Here is a 17,947-nt window from a genome sequence, read left to right on the forward strand (position 1 = left end):
TGCTCGTTTCGGTGGTGGATTTTGCGGATTTGGATTTGGTTTCGGTTTCATTTTGTGATTAAAATGTTTGTCATTATCCGTTTGGAAAAATGTTGCAAATTGTGTTTGTGCCGCGGGGCGTGTTGAACACTTGTCTTTATGATGATGCTGTTGGTGGTTGCTGTTGTTGTTATTATTATTATTATTGTGGTTGTTTTTGTAGCTGTTGATGTCACCAGCAGGCTCTAATTGTCTCTGTGTGTGTGTTGCATTTATCGTTAAATTGCTCAGGTGCAAAAAAACCTCTTGGCTACGGCTGAAACTCATTTTTAAACACCTGAAAAAGTTGTTTGTCTAATATTTCCAGCTGTCCATTAAGTTTTGTAATGGAAATAAAATATATGTACATACATATGCGTATATATATATATATTTATGGGCATTAGACTTTCTCATCATATTCTTTCTAATTGAAATGAAATGCATTCATTCTGTTGATCTGAAGTTGCTTTGAATAGTTCTCAAATGAAATAAATTCGAGCTTAGCGTGAGTAATATATCTGTCAGCTTCAGTCAAGCTGCGTCACAGATCAGTAAGCTGCAGCAGCTCAGGCAGCATAAGTCAGTGCTGGGAAAAAGATCGATCTAGCAAACGATATATCGATGTTTCATATCCATCGAAAATATCGATGTAGAAAACTTCGATACTTGATATATCGCCATCACTATACCATTAATTCCCCATCACTTGAATTAAAAGCGTGGGATAAGACTGTCAGGTAATTTGCAAATTATTTTAACAATATAATTCAAATACTAACGTAACCCACTTTTCATTTAGGATTTTGGTGTTGGTAGTGTTGTAGAGAAATGGATAAGTTTTTAAACAGCAAGGACAATGGCGAAGGTAAATATTATTTTACTGCTTATGTCAGCCACACACGTGGTCTGCAGCTTTTGCGTTTTAAAATAATGTAACAAACACGCATTTGTTTGTAGATTGCGACGCGGATAAGGAAAATGGAGAGGCTTGTCTCAAGCCGCAGCAAGTAGATATGCTGCTCTTCATAAACAAAAATGATTGGACGAAGTAAATGATCTTATTAAATAATATAATCTTTGTTACATAGTTTAGTTTAGTTTATATGAAACGTTTTTTAATTTTAATAAGAAATTCATCTTTTGTTTTTTATATGAAAACTTTTTTTTTAATTTTGGGAGCTAAAATATGTTTATGAAAATATCGATACATCGATCTGAGACCCATACATAATATCGAAATATCGATCTACGTAAAGATCGATCTTTTCCCAGCACTAGCATAAGTGAGTCAGGCGAAGTGTCATAGCAGTCAGGTGCGCGTTCTTTTGCACATACAAATACATACATATACATATACATATGCATATCCATATATGAAAAAGGCAACTTTGGGCATGGCCTTTGACCATATCTGATTACCTTTCGGTGCGCTCTTTTCAGCTTTAGTTGGGAGTTGCGTCTGCGTTTGTGCAATTGTAATCAAAGCTTAATGCAATTAATAACTCATTAAATAAATACAAATCAAAGTGGCAGCCACTGCTGAGCACTGCGAGCCGAGTTCCTTTGCCACTCAAAGGATGGCAGACATAAAATGTACCAATTAAAAAATGCAATTGAGTTTTCAATGGCTGCGCAAATGAACCGCAAACAAAAATGTATTCGCAAAGGCAAACGAAACTGAATGCAGAGCGGGCCAAAGGGGGCCAAGGGGCGAAGGGGCGCAGCGGTTGAAGTCTGCTTGCATTTTATTCATTTAATTACATTCACATTTCATAGACAATTTCATGGATAACTGTAATGCAGCGACGCTACAACGGCAAAGTTAACTTGTTTCTCTCTCACTCCTTCTTCTCACTTTTTAGTTTGCTTCTTTTTTTTTCACCATCGCCATCGCCATCGCCATCGCCGTCGTCGTCGCATCCAGTTCAAGTGCCTTTTTAATTAGCGTTCTGCGCTGCTGCTGCGCTGCTTCCGTTGCGGCCACTCGAACTATGACTACAGCCCCGCTTGCTCCCCTCTCCTCGCCGCTCTCGCTCTATCTCTCAGTGTCTCTCTCTCTCGCTCTCTCTGCTCTCGTCTAGTGCCTGCTGCTCTGGGGCCTGCATCCATGTCAGTGCATCTCGCTCGCACTCGCTGGGGCCGGGCGCTGCTTGTTAACTGACTCGCCGCAGATTCAATTTGTGGCTAAACATTTCTCGTCCTTTTTGTGCTGTGGCCCCCCATCAGCATAGCGAGCTAAATGTGCATGAAAATCTAACCACAAAAGTCGACTGCGACGCGACGCCGCTGCTCAAGGCTCAGCCCAGCCACAGCCAGCTTATGCTCACTGTCACTACTGCTGTCTCGCTCTCGCCCGTGCGTTCGGCATATGCGCAAGCTCTTTTGCGGCCCGTTTTGTGGCCCGTTTTAATTGCATGCAGTGTTGTTGCTTGTTTTCCGGTTGGCTGCTATGCCACCCGCCTCAGCCCAATCTAACTTTTACATGCCTTCCAAACACACACACACACACATACATATTCGCAGCACATATACATATGTATATGTATTGGCTGCATGCACATAGCATGCCATTTACTACTATATAGCGACAAATTGATATCGTTTTGTATCATTCGCTCAAGTTGATTTTTAAGCATGAGTCTCGATGCTCTGCACAATCGGAAATACAGCTTGCAGCGTTTACTTGCAGCTGCTACAAGAAGAGAGAAAAAAAAAAAAACCAAACGGTAAATGATGGCATCTAAAGATATATCAAAAGTTGTTATTGATAGTTTTTCTGACGAGACTTCAAATCGAATAAAATTATTTCGTAAATGAGATTATTCCCTCCTGAAACACATTGAAGTAAATGCCTCTTAAGTAAATATACATTTACTTATCGTATATGTTTATATTTATATTTAATATTTTCTAATGAATTCAGCAGTTCAGAAACTTGAGTAATGTATACAGATATAAGAGGGCTGTTCAAAAAGTATCGCAATATTTGTTATTTAATTTTAATTCAAAGTTAAAATTTATTCTCAAAATAATCCCCATTCATATATTATTTCATAGAACCACTTGAAAATAAAATTTTGTTCTATGTTGATTTTATCTATGCATATGAAGCGTAACGTCCTCCCTTCCTGGACTCGTATTACTCTCTGAATATATCTCGTATATCATTTCTCAATATATTCACCCGAAAAAATCACAGTTAAGCAATTTTATAACGAAAATTTTTGGTTTAGTGTATTTTTTCATCAAATATGCAATTCAATTTTTATTTTTCACAAAAAAAATGTATCGTTTATCGAGTGCACAAAGTTCACAATTGTTATTACCGTTACATACGAGTGTGTTTAAGTGTGTGTGATCGTGCGAGTATATATTACAGTTAATTTGACTAAGCCTAGGGTTTACTGATAAGAGCAGACGTGAGGGGAATTGGGATATTCTTATACACTTATCGATAAATGCGATAGATCGATAGTTCGATTACGCACTGAAGTAGACATCGAGTTAGAACTAAAAATTCGTATTGCACAAAAGAAAACAAGTTCATTCTGATCATCATCATCATCATCATCCTCCTCAACATCATCATCATCATATTTACATAGGCAAACGTGGAATTTGGTTGGACTCTGGTTGGAGTTGGAGTATTGGCAAATGTCTTGGGGCTTGCCGCTGCTCTACATGGGGCAGCCGTGCACGTAGCTGACGTTGCGGAATATGGCAGCCGCGGCGGCCGAGGTCAAGAAGTTGCACGGATTGCCAGCGGCAGCGGCAGCAGCGGCTGCGGCGGCGGCACTGAACGAGCTGGACAAGCCGCTGGGACAGCAGCCGAGCGCATTGCCGCCGCCATTCTCCTGCACCGCAAAGTCCTTCTCTAGGGTGGCCTGATGGCGCAGCTGCTCCAGGCGCAGCTGATTCTGTCGCTTCCACTTAGTGCTGCCAAGAAAGCGATAGAGAGAGAGAGAGACAGCTTAACATTAGTTACATAGCAACGAGCTGCCTGTCCATCGCGATGGAGCTTCCAAGAGTGTGAAGAAAATGTAGTCTACTTATAAGCGCAAACAAAAAATTAAATTCAAATTAAAAAAATGATGTCAAACTCAAATTTCAATGAACAGAAGATAAGCAGATATAAAATTGATAAAAATACACTAATTAGCTCTTACATTTTGGCAACTTACCGTCGATTCTGGTACCAGGTCTTCACCTGCGTCTCGGACAGGCTCAGCGTCTCGGCCACATCGCTGCGATCGGCGACGCTCAGATACTTCTGGCAGCGAAACTTGCGCTCCAAGTACGCCAGCTGCGCGTGCGTGAACGCTGTGCGTCGACGGCGCGGCTTGCGTCCGCTCTTGCTCAACTGCAGCTTGTGCTCGGCGTAGCTGCCGCCGCCCACGGCATTGTCGCCACCTGAGCCGGCACCGCCTGCTGCACCCGAGCCGCCGCCCACAGCAGCGGCAGCCAGTAGGCCCGCCGCCATGCCAGCTGCAGCAGCAGCGGCGCTTAAGCCGGCGCCGGAGCCAGAGCCCGGTCCCGGTGTAACCGTGCCGCAGGAACCCACGCTCGACTCCTCGTTGTGGTTGTAGTGATGCGACAGCAGCAAATCCTGCTGGCAGCCATGCGCCGTCGAGTCAGGCGTCGAGCGATCCTCAATATCGATGTCTGAGTCATCGTTAGACAATTCGATCTCTGTTGGAGCGAGATGTAAAAAAACCGAAGGGATTACCTATGTTTCATAAGAACTATTCAAGGGCAATGTAATTCCTTCATTTGAGTCTCAGCCAGTCTCAGTAGAGCTCTACTGTGTGTCTCTCTCTCTCTCATTCCATACCTTTTTCTCGATCTCTTTCTGTCTCCCTCTCTCTGTGTGTTTCTCTCTCTTTGCCTCTTTCTCTCTCTGTCTCTCTCTGTCTTTCACTCTCTGTCTCCCTCTCTCTGTGTGTTTCTATTTTTGTCTCTCTCTGTGTCTCTCTTTCATTCTCCCATTCTCTCCCACCCCTTCTCTATCACTCTTTCTCATCCTCTCTCTCTCCCTCTGTCACCATCTACGTCTTTCTCTCAGTCTATCCCGCCCTCTCTCTCTCTCTCTCTGTGTCTCTCTGTCTTTCTCTCTCTGTCTCCCTCTCTCTTTGTGTTTCTCTTTTTGTCTCTCTCTGTGTCTCTCTTTCATTCTCCCATTCTCTCCCACCCTATCTCTCTCTCTCCCTCTGTCACCATCTATGTCATTCTCTCAGTCTATCCTACTCTCTCTCTCTCTCTCTCTCTTTTTCTGTCTCTGTCTCCCCCTATGTCTTCTTCTCTGTCTCTTTCACTCTCTCAGTCTCTCCCCCTCTCTCTCTCTCTCTCTCTCTCTGTCTCCCCCTATGTTTTTCTCTCTGTCTCTTTCACTCTCTCAGCCTCTCCCGCCCTCTCTCTCTCTCTCTCTCTGTCTCTGTCTCCTTCTCTGTGTGTTTCGCTCTCTCTCTCTCTCTGTCTCTCTTTCACTCTCTCAGTCTCTGCCATCCTCTTTATTTCTGTCACCTTCTATGTGTTTCTCTCAGTCTATCCCTCCTTCTCTCTCTCTCTCTGTGTCCCTCTATGTCTTTCTCTCCTAATCTCTCTCATATGTCTCTTTTACTTTATCTCCCCCTTTCTCTCTGCTTCATATAATTTCCCAATCTCTCTCTCTCCCTCCAACATTAGCTCAATTATTTATCGAGTATCAGACCATTCTCATTCTCAAAGCCCAACACGAGATCAAGAATTCTATAGATAGAATGTAGCATGCTTTTAAGCGCAGCGTGTCGTTAATGCGTTCTCTGCTCCAAGAGTCAAAGAGGCTGAGAGATTGAGCAAAGAGATGCTGTCAGGCTGATGCTGACGCTGATGCTGAGGCTGAACCTGAGAGGTTAAGAGCTTCCAAGTTTCGAGAGATGAGCGCGTGCAGGCACTTTGGCCAGGCTGTGGATAACCGATGGCTGGACTCATTACCATCCAGCTGCGACCACAGGACGCAAAGACAACGCAAGCTGTGCGAAGTGGGGGCGTGGCATTAAGTGGGCGTTCGTTCGTGTCCATTAAGAAATGAAGGCAAGACAAGTGGCGGGGGGACGGGAGAACGAGCATGGAATTTGTGCCCATTGACTCAATCAAGATGTTATTTATATCCGATGCGCATATCCTTATATAGATTATATATATCCTTTCTATATATATGTACACCATGCCGGCTGCGCTGCGGGACAGCCTGATTAAATTCACGTGCTTTTGCTCGAGATGCTCAATTGTTTCCTTCCTATTGGAATTTACGGTCAAAGACGAAAGCAGAAAAAAAAAAAAAAAACAACCACCAGCAGGAGGCGGCTGCAGCAACGGCAGAGCCTGTTCACGTGTGCCCAGCAAGGATTCTACTTGATTTTTATATAGATATATGCACATACTATATACATATATATATATATAGCAAATATATATCATATTTGCGCTGCGGAAATTATTTTTATATTTTAACCCCAAATGCTTTTTGACTTCGACAACAACTAAGATAGAAAGAGAGGGAGAGAGAGAGAGAGTGGGCGAGGAAGGAAGGAAGAGAGCATAAAACATGTGAATGATGATTCAATTATGCACGTGTATGTGTGGGTGTGTGTGTGTGTGTGTGTGTGTGTGAAGCAGCGTGTGTGGCTCGTCTCAAGTGAGTTCTTTTTAGATTTTCGATCAAAAGTCACGTCGTATCAATTTGCGGCACAATTGCCATTTAATGGGTACTTCAACTCCGAGAAACAAGTCATATATACATATATAAGAACATACATTTATAATATTCATATATAGAGAGAGTGAGCGATATTTAGTAAAGTTTTCACATGATGATTTCATGTCAACCTAAAGCAAAGCAAATTTATCTGCAGAAGTTCCTAGCGAATACCCAGAGAAGCTAGAGTGCTCGACTTATAGATTTCCCCTAAACTCACACTTAAATTTAGTACGCTAGCTCTTTGCATCTATGATATATCTATGACCTATTTATGACATCTGTAACAAATTAGCTCAAGCCTATTATCGATTTCATGATATCGAAATTTATCGATTGTTATTGTAGAACCATACCTGAATTGTAAGTGCGACAGTAAGAACTTTTCATAATATTTGAAGTCTTCAACTCTTTGATGGGATCATGCTAGGAGAGGAAGGAATGGAAAAACAGTCCTTGCCGGAGCCAGAAGCCTTAGGAGGGACAGATCTAAATCGTATCAGGGCAAGCTGCTGATCACGGCATTTCGAGGGACGGACAGTCGAAGAGACGGAATATCTTGTTAGGAATTGACCACACCTAGTTCTATAAGAAGCAGGGAAAAGGATTTTAAAACCTCAGGTTCGAATTGAGCTTGAGCTTAGAGACCATCGTTAGATTGAGCCTCAGCTTCGACTTGAGCTTCAATATGGATATAAACATGGACTTTGTCTTTAGCTTCGTCTGGAACAAACTTCGCTTTTGGTTTGGCATTGGATTTACTTACTTTGGCTTACACTAGAGCCTCAGTCTTACTTTTAGCTCAACCCGGGCTTGAATTTAGAGCTGTAGATGGGCTTCAGTTTTGGGGCTAAGGATTAGACTTAAGGCATCTCATTCAAGGCGTGAGCATGATTGAGCTTGTGCTTTTACTGGAACAACTCGTGTTATTCTTGGGATTTAGCTTAATCTAAGCTTAGATCTCGAGCCAGGCTACCTTCTAGCTCCGACTTGGGCCTCAGCGAGAGAGCGCCCCAGTCTCAATCTGTGCTTCTTGCGCCTTAGCTTGCCTATTTCTTAATTGTCTCGCATTACTCTGCTGTGTGGCGGCCAATTAGCTGGCACTTTACATGCACCACCCAACCACCCACACATACTTCTCTGTGTCAAACCGCTGAGCAATTGGCCGCTGGCATTTAAATCTCACACCTCGCCACAATTAGAAACGACAACAAAACTTTTAGCAACAAAATTGAGAGGGCGAAGGGCTACAGGGCTAAGGGCTAAGGCGTTGGGTGAGCGAGTTGGGCTGGGCTGGGTTGGGTTGGGTTGGGTTGGGTTGGGTGGTGCAGTGAGGCGTGTGCATACAGTTGAAGCAACAATTGCTCGAGGCAATAATTTAATTTGTTGTTGCTGTTGTTGTTGCTGTTGTTGTTGCTGTGCTCGTAACTCGCGCTCGAGCAATTTGTCACGTACAACAACTTTGATTGTTTAGCCCCGGAATCAGCCAGCAACAACAATGACAACAACGAAAAGAAGAAGAATGTGAAAACAATGCTATGCAAATGCTTAACACCAAACAAAAGACTAAACGTAGATTGTACACGCCTAACAGATACCCTAGAATCTGCATAGAAGTATGCTATGGAAATGGTCCAAGCTAGTAAAAGAGAAAGAGAGAGAGACAGAATGAGAATGAGAATAAATGTGAGAGACCGAGAAAGTTAGATAGAGGCACAGTAAAACTGAGGGACAGGCAGAGAATGAGTGCGAAGCGAGAGACAGAAAGAGTAGGAGGATGAGAAATGAGAAAGAAATAAAGAAGGGAAAGAGTGAGCAAAACAGAGATTAGTGGGAAAGAAATAAAGAGAAAAAGCGAAAAGTCAGAGCGAGTGAGAAGAGAGATGATATACAAGTTAGAGAGAGAGAGAGAGAGAGGGAAAGGCGCAAGGGCCAGGAAGTGCAGAAAGATATACAGAGATCTACAGATAGCGGACAGCTTATAGATTCTAAATATCGCAAAAGTCAAATCAAAACCATTTACATCTGTGATCCTTAGTCAATATACCCTTCCATAGGGGTATTCCAGGGTATCAAACCGCCTCAGGTGCTCTCGCATTTATATGACTTGAGCTTTGTGTTTCTCTGTTTGCATTTGTTCTCTAATTATGCATGACATTAAATAAAGTTTAGCTCAACAATTACAACTATTTAGTAGCTAATTGCTTTCAGCTTGTGTGTGTGTGTGTGTGTGTGTGTGCAGGTGATAGGTGATATGAGATTGAAAATATAAGATATAAGATATTCATCAGGAGGTAGAATTCAGAAGATGTAAGATGGAGGATAGGAAAAGGAAGAAAGAAGATAGAACAAAGAAGGTAGAGGATAGGTAGAAGATAGAAGATTGAGGTTATAGCCATTAGAGATAGTTAATCGTTAATAATTTCAACCCATTCTAATAAGCTTAACAAAATATTCACGAGAGAGAGAGTGAGAGAGAGTCAGACGATATAGTCAGGAAGATAGAAAGTCCAAAAATTTCCAATTGTAAATTCGCTTACCGGAATCCGTTTGTCGCCGATTGATTAGGTCACCCAGTAGATCGCGTATTAGAAACGATTTTGAACTTTGCATTTTGAAGCTTGGGCACTTTGAACTTTGAACTAAATACACAAATTTTCAAAATTGTTTAAGATAGCTCAAAGCTGTGCACTTAACATTGCGTTTTGTTTTTTGAGATCTTTTATCGTTTGTTTTGACACAACACTTTAAAACAAATATTTCAAAAAAAAAACTAGTTTGCTTTGTTTAAACAGGAATTCCGTCGGCAGGCGCTGAGCAGCTTTCACTTATTTGAAGCTCTGCATATTTGTTGTTTATGTAGTTTGGGTTTAATTAAATTTCTGGCAACGCTGGCAGCTGAACCGTTAAGCGCAGAGTCAAATGAACAACTGAAATGTGAACGTTTATTAATCCTTTTAGCGCAGCGCAAGGCTCTCACACACAGACGCGCGCGCACACACACAGACACACAGCGACTAGAAAAAAGTGAATTACACGATTTGTTGCTGTAAACGGCACAGTTTAGCGTGCACAGCCGGCAGTCGCAGCGCCCACAAGTCGGCAATGGCAGCCGCCCAACCACCAATCCCGACCCCGTCTCCGCCCACGCCCCCGCCGTCGCTACATCAGACAACTCGCCTGGCATGTTAACATCTCATTTAGCTTTGATTTAATCAGTCAACTATGCTGCCATCTCGCTCGCCCCCAACGCCAAGTCCTGCTTCCGTTACGCGTTAGCCATTTTGTTTTTACAAACACACAGAGCGCAGCGATTGCCAGCACAACAAGCTAGCTGGCTCACTCGCACAGTCATCGCTGCCGCCGTCGCTGATTGGTCGACGGGCATTGCTCAAACAACCCTGTCGCAGGCAGCTGACAGCAGAACAGCCTGCTGCAGCTCGCACTCAGGTGCCAGCCGCGCATTCAGCCAGTGTTGCCTGCCGTGAAATTAACGTCCGCATCGCAAATGCGCTTTGCCGTCGGTGTCGGTGATTCTTTTTAAATATATATATTTTTTTTAACGTGCTTAGTCTAAATGGGCATTGCCGACGGTTTAGTATTGGGTGAGATTCAAAGGAAGAGAATTGATACATCAAATTCGTCAATTGAACATTGCTTTTAATTTAAGTGGAACATTTGTTCGACTGCATGTGCATGGCTCACCTTTCGAATACCACCTGTTTGGCAATTCAAAGCACAAGCAAACCAAATAAATATTTGTCATATATTGTTGTATTGTATATTCGTTCGCTATGTACAGCATATAATTACGTTATAGGGAAAATTGGAACTGTGCCTTAGTGTTACAGATTGGAAGAAATTTTTCATTTGGCCATTTAGTTATAAACTCCGATTTCAAGTCCTATGGGGAAATGTTTACAAAAAGAAATTTATACTATCTTGGATTAAATATCTAGTCTATAATCTAGAGAAACATAGCTTTCAATTACAGTGCAACTCAGGTGTTCTCACTCAGGTGCTGCCATTTGTTGCCTTCGACTCCGAATGGAAATCGTCCAGCATCAAAATGGCAGCACCCAACAAATGAATGGATCCCGTGATAAGCACATCCAGCTCAATATGGGCCGGATAACGTGTGCGCATCTCAACGAAAGCATCCCAGACCGTATTATACATTCGCCCACGGTTGACCTGCTTATTAGCATCGCACAGCTGCTGCCAGGTGGCGGCGATCAGGCTGGCTCGCTCCCGCTGTGCCTCATCACTGTAGCAGACGCTAGTCTGGTTGGGATCATTGGCCTTGGCACTGGACAAATTGGGCACAAAGCAGACCATATCGAACCTACACGACTGCTGCAGCACCTGCAGCAGGGCCTTTGTATCCGTATCGCCAGTACGATTAAAGACCAAGATACTTGGATTGCGACTGCAAATAGAGAAAGATCATTATAGAGAACTGTTTATAAATGGTGTAGATAGAAGAAATAGTATGGGCAGATCGTACTAACAGCATTATTGGTGCAGATAATATAGACATTGTAGGGTAAATGGCAAGTATAGATAGTAGGATTAGCATGGATAGTACGGATAGGAAAGATAGATAGATGTAGTATGGATAGTAAATATGGCATGGGATGGAATAGATCGTGTGGATAGTAGATATAGTGTAGATAGTATAGCCTCGATAGATGGTATGGCTGGTGTCGATAGTACGGATAACATAGGATAGTATGGATAAGGTAGGTAGGTAAGCAGGGATAGATAAAATAGGATTGTAAGGGTGGATAGAGTTATATAGCTATAATAGATAGTAGATAGAGTATAGATGGTATGAGTAGCATAGAGGACATGGATAGTACAGATGATCTGAGTCCAAAATAGGGCTTAAGCAAATACAATAGAATTCGGTTATAACTACTCCGCTTATAGCGTCTGTACGGTTATAGCAACGAAAATTCTGGTTCCCAGACGAATTTCTATGAGCAAACTTATACGGTTATAGCGACGGTCCATTGAGTGTCGTTATAACCGGATTTTACTGTATATAGATAGTACTCGTGGTATGTAAAATATAGATAGCAACATGACATGATATGATAAGGCATATCCAGAATAGATAGTATATAAAGTATGGATAGTCTATGCCCCACACTGTATACATATCAACTACCTCTGATGTCATCCATAATTTCCTCTAAGATCTATATGGCCTACCTTGATTTGGTGCTCTTCCGATACCAGTTGCAGCAGACGCGTATGCTCTCCACTGTGTGAGCTCCGTCGAGATGGATGCGCATATTCTCGTAGTTGACCAGCTGGCAGCGACCTGGCCAATTGGCCTGGCTGATGCCGTGGAGCACCTCGTCGGTGAGCTGCAGCCAGTTGAGGGGATAGTCGCGATGCAGTCGACCCGTTGACTGGCGCAGCCAGTCGTAGGCCAACGCGATGGCCAGGCAGCCATTCAGTCGAACATAGTCGTTGCAGCTGTTCAGGTAGTCGGAGCGCTGGTTGAGGGCGAATAGCTCTTCGGCCTGGGGCACCTCGAAGAGCTGGGCGTGCTTTTCGGCTGCCCGTTCGCGTATCACCTGCAGGCACTCCGGCTGCGTCACGTGCGTATAGACGTGGGCGCCCGGCTTGATGATGCCCGCCTTCTGCCAGGCGATCTCCTTGATGGTGTTGCCCAGCACTTGTGTATGCTCCAGGGACAGGGATGTAATGCCCGCCGTGCGCACATTGCGCAAAATGTTCGTGCAGTCGAGCTCCCCGCCGATGCCCACCTCCAGCACCACCACATCCACGCGCTCCGCGATGAACACATGGAACCCGACTATGGTCAGGAACATAAAGAACGCCGGCATATCCCGGTCATGCTCCCGCCCGTACAGCAGACGATCGTAGACCAGCCTGAAGAAATGCGTGAACTTTGCCTTGGCCAGCGGCTCCCCATTGATCCGTATGCGCTCGTTCGTGGACACCAAATGGGGCGAACTGTAGAAGCCCGTCCGTGCTCCATACTGCCGCAGTATCGACTCGGTCAGCGCACAAGTGGAGCCCTAAAATGAAACCAAAGTCAGTCAGCATGACTCAGCATGACAGCATCGAATCAAAGCAACTAAAATACCCTAAGCCGAATCCAGCACACAGTACATTCGCTATTCACATACACAATTAACACTTTTCACTTCTCACTTCTCACTTATCAGCTATCAGCTATCAGTTCTCAGTTCTCGGTTCTCAGTTGTCAATGAACATGCTAATCAAGCCTTGTCATGCACTGTGAGAAAATATGTCCATGTGTATGTTTGTATATAAATAAATATTTCATAAAAAAAATAAATATGAAAAAAAAAAAATAAATAAATAAATAAAAAAAAAATAAATAAATAACTTTTAAAAATATTACAAATAAAAAAAAAAAAAAAATAAAAACATGCAATGTATTACAAGTAAATTTGTTAAGTATCGAAACAAATTCATTATTATACAATATTTTTTTCTAACTAGACTTTTCAAACTTTCGTTTTCTATAAATAATTATACTAAACAAAATATACATATACATATATATATTTTTTATATGAATTATGAATTAAACTTATTCAATTTTACAATTTGTAGTTTATAAGTCAAGAAACTCTTTGAATTTCTAATTTCTGATTTACAGAAAGTCAAATTCTGAAAACTTAAAATGCTCTTTTCATAAAATAATATATGAATATATCTTTATAAAATATACAATAACAAATCTAAAAACAAAACAAAAAATATGTTTATCGAATTCCGCTGGGAATTTGAATCAATTCAAAGGTGTTAAGTGCTTAGAGTTTATCAATAGATACTTAGCTTAATGAAAATTTTGCCCTATCTAATCTTTTGGTCAACTAAAAATATATGCAGTTTTTGAATAGTTGATGAACTTTTTAAGCCAATTTCCTACTATTTAAATAAATTTATATATAAAAGCAAGCAAACATGCATCTAGATTTGTTTTTTTTGTTTTTTTTTTTTTTTTAGCACCTCGTGTTAATTTCCTATTGTTTATCAAACAGGAAAAGCGGCAGGGTGAAAGGGGTTGACGGAAGCTACGTACCTTGCCCTTGGTGCCAGCTACGTGAATAACAGACAGCTTCTCCACATCCTCTAAGGTTAGGCCACTCCGCTCCAGGTACTTCAATGTAATTGCCAGCGTATCGCAGCGAGTGTTAATCGAGTTCTGGATGCTTTCCCGATTCGACTGCAGAATCTTCAGCTGCTCAATGTCAGCCTAGAAGCAACAAGAAACAAATAAGGGATCTCTGCACCCCAGTTAGGCAGTAAACTTACATTGTATTCGGCTTCCTCCCGGGCATCCTGCTCGGTGAGCGTCCTACGACGATCCGAGAAGACGAGTTCCGAGAATGTTAACTTCATCTGATCCGGCTGCGGCTGGGAGCAGCCATTAATGCCATTAATGCCGGCAGCTGGTCTGGGCAGTGCCTTCAGTATGGGCGGTTTTGTGGCCAACTTGCGCAATTTGATCGTACTGTTCATCCGTCTGGTGCTGTTCAGTAATGCCACATCCAGGCAGATCGTCGTTATTGTTCGTACTGATCGAAGGGGCTTTCGCAATGGCATTCTATTACGTTTAACGCTCTCTCTCTCTCTTTCTTTCTGTCTATGTTAAAGCTCTCTCTATCGCTCTCAGTGCTTCTCTTGGTATCAATGTTAAGCTCTGCGTTAAAATATATAATTGATCAAATAATAACAGCGAATTGACAAATTTATAATATAAACAATATAAATGCGTGTGCGACCAACCAAGAAAAGATTAGATAAGATCAATGTCATTTATTAATCGAACATGCAACGATGACATACAAATTTACACATACACATATTTCATTTATTAAGATCTATGCATGCAAAATCAAAACAAATTCAAAGATAACGTATATATTGATAAGGCGCAATTTCACAACAAGTGGATAAATATCGCTTACAATTAATATCGGCACTAGCGATAACGATACATTTCAAAAAAAACTTGTTAGGTGGCAACATCAAAAAAGCATGCACACATGTGCACACAGTCATACACACACATACCCACATACACAGGCGCATACACGCGGTTTCGTAGTATTTACATTTTTTTGTTTTTTAATGTTCACAGCAAATTTTTATGATGATAACAATTGTAACGTGCTAAATGCAGCTAGCATTTACAGTGGTACCGCTGTCACCGTAGGCCGACAGTTTTTGTTTCACAAATGGAAAACATTTAGAATTTATTTTTAACCGAAAGCGAAAACCGCGTTTTTACACTTTCCACACGCTGCACGTGTGAGCGTGTGAATGGCAAAACTACAAAATTGCGATAAATTCAATGCTTGCTGTGTTTACGTTTGCTGCTGTATGTGTGTGTGTGTGTGTGTATTTGAGTACGTGTGAGCATGAGTGCGTGTATGAGTGCGCGCACGTGTAAACAATAATAAGAAAAACCATGACGGAAACAACGGATGTGCCAGCATCTAGGTAAGTGCCATAAAATACGAAATTAAATATAATTGAATTCATGATACTATTGTCTACACACACAAACACACACACTCACAGACAGATTTCGCGTCTGGGCAACTGCGAGGTCTGCGCCAGGCAACCGGCGCGCTACGCCTGCCCCAAATGCGAGGTGAAAACGTGCTGCCTCACTTGCGTGCAGATCCACAAGCGGGAGCTGGAGTGCGACGGCAAACGGGATCGCACCAAATTCATGCCCATGAGCGAAATGACCGAGCGTGAATTCATGAGCGACTACTGCTTCCTCGAGGAGTGCACCCGCTATGCCGAGCATCGCAAGAAGGACCCGTGCAAACGCTATACGCAGCAGCAGCGACAGCTGCCTCTGCCACTGTATCGGCTGCGCAATGCAGCCGCAGAGCGCGGCACACGTCTGCAATTCATGCTGGCCAACTTCAGCCGGCACAAGGAGAACCGCACGTACCTGCACTGGAAGGAGCGCTGCATCTACTGGCAAGTCGAATGGCTGTTTGTTCATATGGATAGCGAGACGCCGACACGCTTCGTGGAAAAGCGCTGCAGTGAACAGCAAACACTCGAACAATTGCTGGAAAAATATCTGGATATACAGCATGACTTGGCCAGCAGGCACCGCAAAGTGTTGCAACATCATCAGACCGCTGGCATTGGCGAGCTCAGCCTCTGGCTGCGTGCCGAGGGCGTCAAGCGGAGTGGCCAACGCTGCTACTCCCTCGCATCCTATAAGACACTCGGCTCGAACCTGGCGGGCAAGACAATTGTCGAATATCCAACCATATATATCAGCTACGAACAGCGTCCACCTGCTGGCCTTGAGGCGATTGATAGCGGTAAGTTTTCGACTCGGCCTGTTCAATGCGAATCGCTGTAGCTTTCGATCTTTGCAGATGAAGAAGAAGAGGAGGCAGCTGGCACTGATCCGCAACCAACGGCCGCGAAACGTTCCAAGACTGAGGCAGCTGATCCAACTGAGCCAGCTGAGCCACCAGAGCCAGAAGAGCCAGAAAAGCCAAAGAAGCAGCTGCCCGAGCTCTTGGACCTTTACTCATTGGCAGATAGCTTTGGCGTCGACGACTCCCCGGAGAGCAGCAGCAGCAGCAGCAGCGACGACGAGCAGCTTAGTGTTAATGAAAATGTAGACAATTAATTAATAAGCAAACAGTTTAAACAATTAGCATAAGATTAAGTTAACTTTGTGGACGACTTACAAAATGTTGCAAAATTCATGCAGAAACAGTTATACAAATTTCGTCACTAACCTAAAACGAATGTTGTGAAAGGAGTGACAAATAGAAAATACCCTGTTTAACATTATTATACACATAATATAAATATTGTACAATAGATTTATTTTTATAAATCTATTCTGTAAATAGAAATGACGTTCAATTTGAAAAGGGTTAGCTCAAAATCATGGCCAAGTTAAAATGGAGATTGCATTTATTTCTATGAACTGAACTGAGCTGAGTTACTCGAGCAGCCAAAAAAAATACCGTACGAATTATTTATTTTATGGGAAAACATGTTAGCTTTATATAAGTAAGTGTAATTAAATTTGATTAGCTAATAGAGTCGATCTTTGCATGACGTTACAAAAGAGCTTTACAGATTTAGTGAAGGAACTGCAAGTCCCATGAAGTGGAACCTATGCAATATGAACTGAGTTAATTGCTCAAAAAGCTAGTAAGGCTGTGCAGCCCTGCGCAAATCTAGCTCCGCCAATTCAAATGTGAACTGTTTTATGCAAAATCCATCTTCCTCTATTGGCATCCCTTTCCCACACATGTGATGGAATACACTCAAAATGGCAAACACAGAATTTCAAATTTATTTATGAATTTATTTATTTTGTTTTATTTTTTTATAGGCTAATTAAATAATAAGACTTCTAGGGGTTTGAATAAACTGTCAATTTTAGCTCTGCCCATATGTATATATAAAGATTATATATATCTGTATAGACATAATCATACGTGAGCTCTTTGTGTACAATTCGGGTTTGTATAATGCAATTTCTTTAATTATAGCATTATATACGATATACCAATTAGTTGCTTTTGTACATCATACATAAGTGCACAATATTCATAAATATATATATTTCAATTTTTATATATATGTATGTATATATAAGTTATAAATTTCATTTTGTATTTGTATTTTTAAATCGATTTGTTTTATTTTTGCCTGCACCAGTTTGTTTTTTTTTTTTTTTTCTTTCTTTTTTAGGTAACTAAAAATTAAATTAATTCTGATTTTACACAAAAAATTATAATAATTAACACATAGAGACAAAAAGTCGTAACAATCAAAAATTAACATTGTTTCTGCATACAAAAAAAAAATTAAAATAAAAAAAAAAAAACAGAAAAAAAATTTAAGCAAATGGAATATTTGATAAATATGGATTATGTATATCAATATATATATATATCTATACATTGAATTAATGCAAAAAGTTGAACAACTAAATCTTTCCATTTTTCTCTTTGCTTTCATAATCTTTTGCTTAAAAATATGTATATATATTTTGAAACATTTCGAAACTGCTCTTTTCATACTCCTTCTCTTTCATTCAACAATACGTACATGCGTTGTTTACCTTTTCTATCAACGTAAATCAAGAATCGAATTTAAGAATCGTACGACTAAAAA

The 17,947-nt window shown here is 41.7% G+C and overlaps 3 protein-coding genes and 1 long non-coding RNA gene across 5 annotated transcripts; 2 read left to right on the forward strand and 2 right to left on the reverse strand.

Annotated features, from left to right (window-relative positions):
- Nucleotides 1-654: 654 nt before the first annotated feature.
- On the forward strand, nucleotides 655-1,104 carry LOC116804814. Its single transcript, XR_004364832.2, has 3 exons — nucleotides 655-758; nucleotides 821-886; nucleotides 979-1,104. It is a non-coding gene; the product is annotated as an uncharacterized LOC116804814 (long non-coding RNA).
- A 2,152-nt stretch (nucleotides 1,105-3,256) lies between these two features.
- LOC6585534 (homeobox protein B-H1) lies at nucleotides 3,257-9,736 on the reverse strand. The gene is made up of 3 exons (XM_002011126.4): nucleotides 9,295-9,736; nucleotides 4,203-4,710; nucleotides 3,257-3,957 (listed from the first exon to the last, which is right to left on the reverse strand). Exons 1-3 carry the CDS (start codon nucleotides 9,365-9,367, stop codon nucleotides 3,699-3,701), a joined length of 840 nt encoding a protein of 279 aa, XP_002011162.3. The 5' UTR covers nucleotides 9,368-9,736; the 3' UTR covers nucleotides 3,257-3,698.
- Nucleotides 9,737-10,521: 785 nt separating this feature from the next.
- On the reverse strand, nucleotides 10,522-14,972 carry LOC26528675 (folylpolyglutamate synthase, mitochondrial). 2 transcript variants are annotated; one of them, XM_015160943.3, is made up of 5 exons: nucleotides 14,884-14,972; nucleotides 14,081-14,468; nucleotides 13,848-14,021; nucleotides 11,972-12,810; nucleotides 10,522-11,183 (listed from the first exon to the last, which is right to left on the reverse strand). In XM_015160943.3, the coding sequence occupies exons 2-5, from the start codon at nucleotides 14,369-14,371 to the stop codon at nucleotides 10,769-10,771; spliced, it is 1,719 nt and encodes a 572-aa protein (XP_015016429.1). In that variant the 5' UTR covers nucleotides 14,372-14,468; nucleotides 14,884-14,972; the 3' UTR covers nucleotides 10,522-10,768. The 2 variants fall into 2 exon arrangements, with proteins under 2 accessions (XP_015016429.1, XP_015016430.1); XM_015160944.3 differs by having other exon boundaries at nucleotides 14,843-14,933.
- Nucleotides 14,973-15,179: 207 nt separating this feature from the next.
- Nucleotides 15,180-16,665, forward strand: LOC6585533 (box C/D snoRNA protein 1). Its single transcript, XM_002011125.4, has 3 exons — nucleotides 15,180-15,271; nucleotides 15,353-16,122; nucleotides 16,180-16,665. The coding sequence occupies exons 1-3, from the start codon at nucleotides 15,240-15,242 to the stop codon at nucleotides 16,437-16,439; spliced, it is 1,062 nt and encodes a 353-aa protein (XP_002011161.1). The 5' UTR covers nucleotides 15,180-15,239; the 3' UTR covers nucleotides 16,440-16,665.
- The last annotated feature ends 1,282 nt before the right edge of the window (nucleotides 16,666-17,947 follow it).

The sequence above is a fragment of the Drosophila mojavensis genome, unplaced genomic scaffold (assembly GCF_018153725.1).
Source record: "Drosophila mojavensis isolate 15081-1352.22 unplaced genomic scaffold, ASM1815372v1 contig_136, whole genome shotgun sequence".
Classification (NCBI taxonomy): Eukaryota; Metazoa; Arthropoda; class Insecta; order Diptera; family Drosophilidae; genus Drosophila; species Drosophila mojavensis.